The 2,420-nt window shown below is 43.2% G+C and overlaps 1 protein-coding gene across 1 annotated transcript in view; it reads left to right on the top strand.

Moving 5' to 3' along the window:
• LOC107298713 (conserved oligomeric Golgi complex subunit 5-like) overlaps positions 1-2,048 on the top strand; it is a 15,759-nt gene extending 13,711 nt beyond the window's left edge. Inside the window, exon 4 of the mRNA XM_015828090.1 lies at positions 2,002-2,048. Coding sequence (XP_015683576.1) covers positions 2,002-2,048 — 47 coding nt within the window. The remainder of the gene's footprint in view (positions 1-2,001) is intronic.
• Positions 2,049-2,420: the final 372 nt, after the last annotated feature.

Raw genomic sequence — 2,420 nt, 5'->3', positions numbered from 1 at the left:
ATTTTACGGCCACAAGTGGGCCCAAAATTTCTATCGCTAAGCGAGGCATCGGTTAAGTGGGCTTGGCTCCCGTTTTACGACCTTTCCTGCCACGGTTACGAAGTGAATCGCCGCCGTTGTTAAATTAGTAACCCGGTTGTTAAGTGAATCCGGCATCCCCTCGTTGACTTTGCTTGTCAGAAGGTCGCAAAAGGGGATCGCGTGACTCCCCCCCCAGGACACTGCGACCGTCATAAATATGAACCAGTTGCCGGGCGTCTGGATTTTGCTTGTGTGAACACAGGGATGGTAAGTGTGAAAACGGGCCTAAGTCACTTGTTCAGTGCCACTGTAACGGTCATTAAAAGAACGGTTGTAAGTTGAGAACTACCCGCGCGTACAATTTTTTTTTTTTAAAAAAGGGAAAAATCACATAAAGTACTTTATGTAACAACGGTAAGGAATTCTCCTCCGCACAAAGACTCATCTTTGTCAGTTTCTCAGCTCCGGTTGGCCTTCATTTTAACTGGGGATTATTGATGTGGTGTCACTGAAAACTGGCAGCTCCGCACTGATTAGAATTGCAAGTGTGTCTTTTTGTCGCTTGGCAGATTCTTCTCCTGCAAAAGAATGTTTGAAAAAACCTTGAATCAGAAGTTAATGTGTCTGACGCAGGGGATGGTGTTGAATTGCAAACTTGAAAACTCGGGTGTAGCGGGAAAGCCGAGGGACTCTACGTTTTCAGCAAATCAAAGTAATTGCCTCAAATCAAGTTAATCCTGGGGTGATAACCAATTTGCAGTGAATGGCGAAGGAAGTAATATTAAATGTGCATTGCTTGCTTGCTTGCTCTTTTTCTTGTCCCGCAAATCTGTTTGATAGGCTTTGGGGGAAAAGCGTCACTCCTTGGTGGTGCAATTTTATACAAAATTAACTTAAAATTTAATTTTCCTCTAAAAGTCTTTAAAAGGGCTTTACTTATTCTAAATAATAAATAGCTGCTTCGTCACTGCTCTGTTGAAAGGGAATTAGGGTTGTCTAGTTTCAGCTTTTAGATTGCCTCAAAACAAACTTTTAAGATGGATATTTTGTCTTCGTCAGAATAGAATTTATTCTTGAACTTGTGAACTTTTGAAAATGGAAGCAAAGGCACTCTTGCTCATTAATTAATTAATCAATCAATCAGAGAGTTGCTAGAGCAGACAGTATGCAATTTTTCCTTAGATCTCATAATTTACTACATTTAATGAAGGAATATTATTATTATTATTATTATTATTATTTATTATTTATTGAATTTATATACCGCCCTATCTCCCTTACGGGACTCAGAGCGGTAAACAGGCGATAATAAAAACCACGATAAATATACACAAATTTCTGTTCTAAAATCAAATTAACCAGTGGTTCTTCTTTGAACCACTGTCTCTCCTTCCTTATGACAAACATAAACAAACATCTTTATTTATTTTTCTTTGACCCTCTTACGAAATAATTCAGTCATGATATCACAGGGGGTATCGGGGCATCTAGAGCAGTGGTTCTCAACCTTTTTAATGCCGCGACCCCAACCGGTCGTAAGTCGAGGACTAAACCGGTCGTAAATTGAGGACTTTCCCTGCCCGGGAGCGCCGCGCATGCGTGGTTCCGCCCCCTGCGCCGGCCGAGGCGTAGCTGGCAAGCGGCAGAGACGGAGCAGGCCGACCACCAGCTGGCCCAGCCCAAGGGAGGTAAGGCACCCGCTGGAAAAGGGGAAAAAATGGCGGACAAAAAAAATGGCGGACAAAAAAAAATGGCGGACAGCCTTGCTTGGCGACACCCATGAAATGGTCGATCGACCCCAAATGGGGTCCCAACCCACAGGTTGAGAACCACTGATCTAGAGAGTTTTAAAAAAAAGTCAAGATGGTATAAAAAGCTCGGCTGCCATCTTGATTTTTTTTTTTTAACCATATCCCATGGATACTGATCAGCTCCATCCATGAGTGTGCCATCGATTTTGTTCCTGGCACTTTTCCGTAGGAAAGATTAACACGGAAATGAAATTGACAGCCTTCGATGTTTTCTAATGGAGCATCTGTGGAATATGATCACCGCTTTCTTTGAACTAGTTCACATTTTTTAAAAAGAAAAGAAAAGAAAATTGGGCTTTGGTTTTCCCAGTTGCAATGTATGGCTGTGAAAGTTGGACGATAAGAAAGGCTGAGCGCCAAAGAATGGAGGCCTTTGAACTGTGGTGCTAGAGAAGACTCCTGCGAGTCCCCTGGACTGCAAGGCGATCCAACCGGTCAGTCCTAGAGGAGATCAACCCCGACTGCTCTTTAGAAGGCCAGATCCTGAAGTTGAAACTCAAGTACTTTGGCCACCTAATGAGAAGGAAGGACTCCCTGGAGAAGAGCCTGATGCTGGGAAAGATGGAGGGCAAGAGAAGAAGGGGACGA

Source organism: Protobothrops mucrosquamatus, unplaced genomic scaffold, assembly GCF_001527695.2.
Source record: "Protobothrops mucrosquamatus isolate PMUCROS unplaced genomic scaffold, P.Mucros_1.0 scaffold4219, whole genome shotgun sequence".
NCBI classification, from domain to species: domain Eukaryota; kingdom Metazoa; phylum Chordata; class Lepidosauria; order Squamata; family Viperidae; genus Protobothrops; species Protobothrops mucrosquamatus.
Note: the sequence above shows the minus strand (reverse complement) of the source record. Positions and strands in the feature narration are given on the sequence as shown.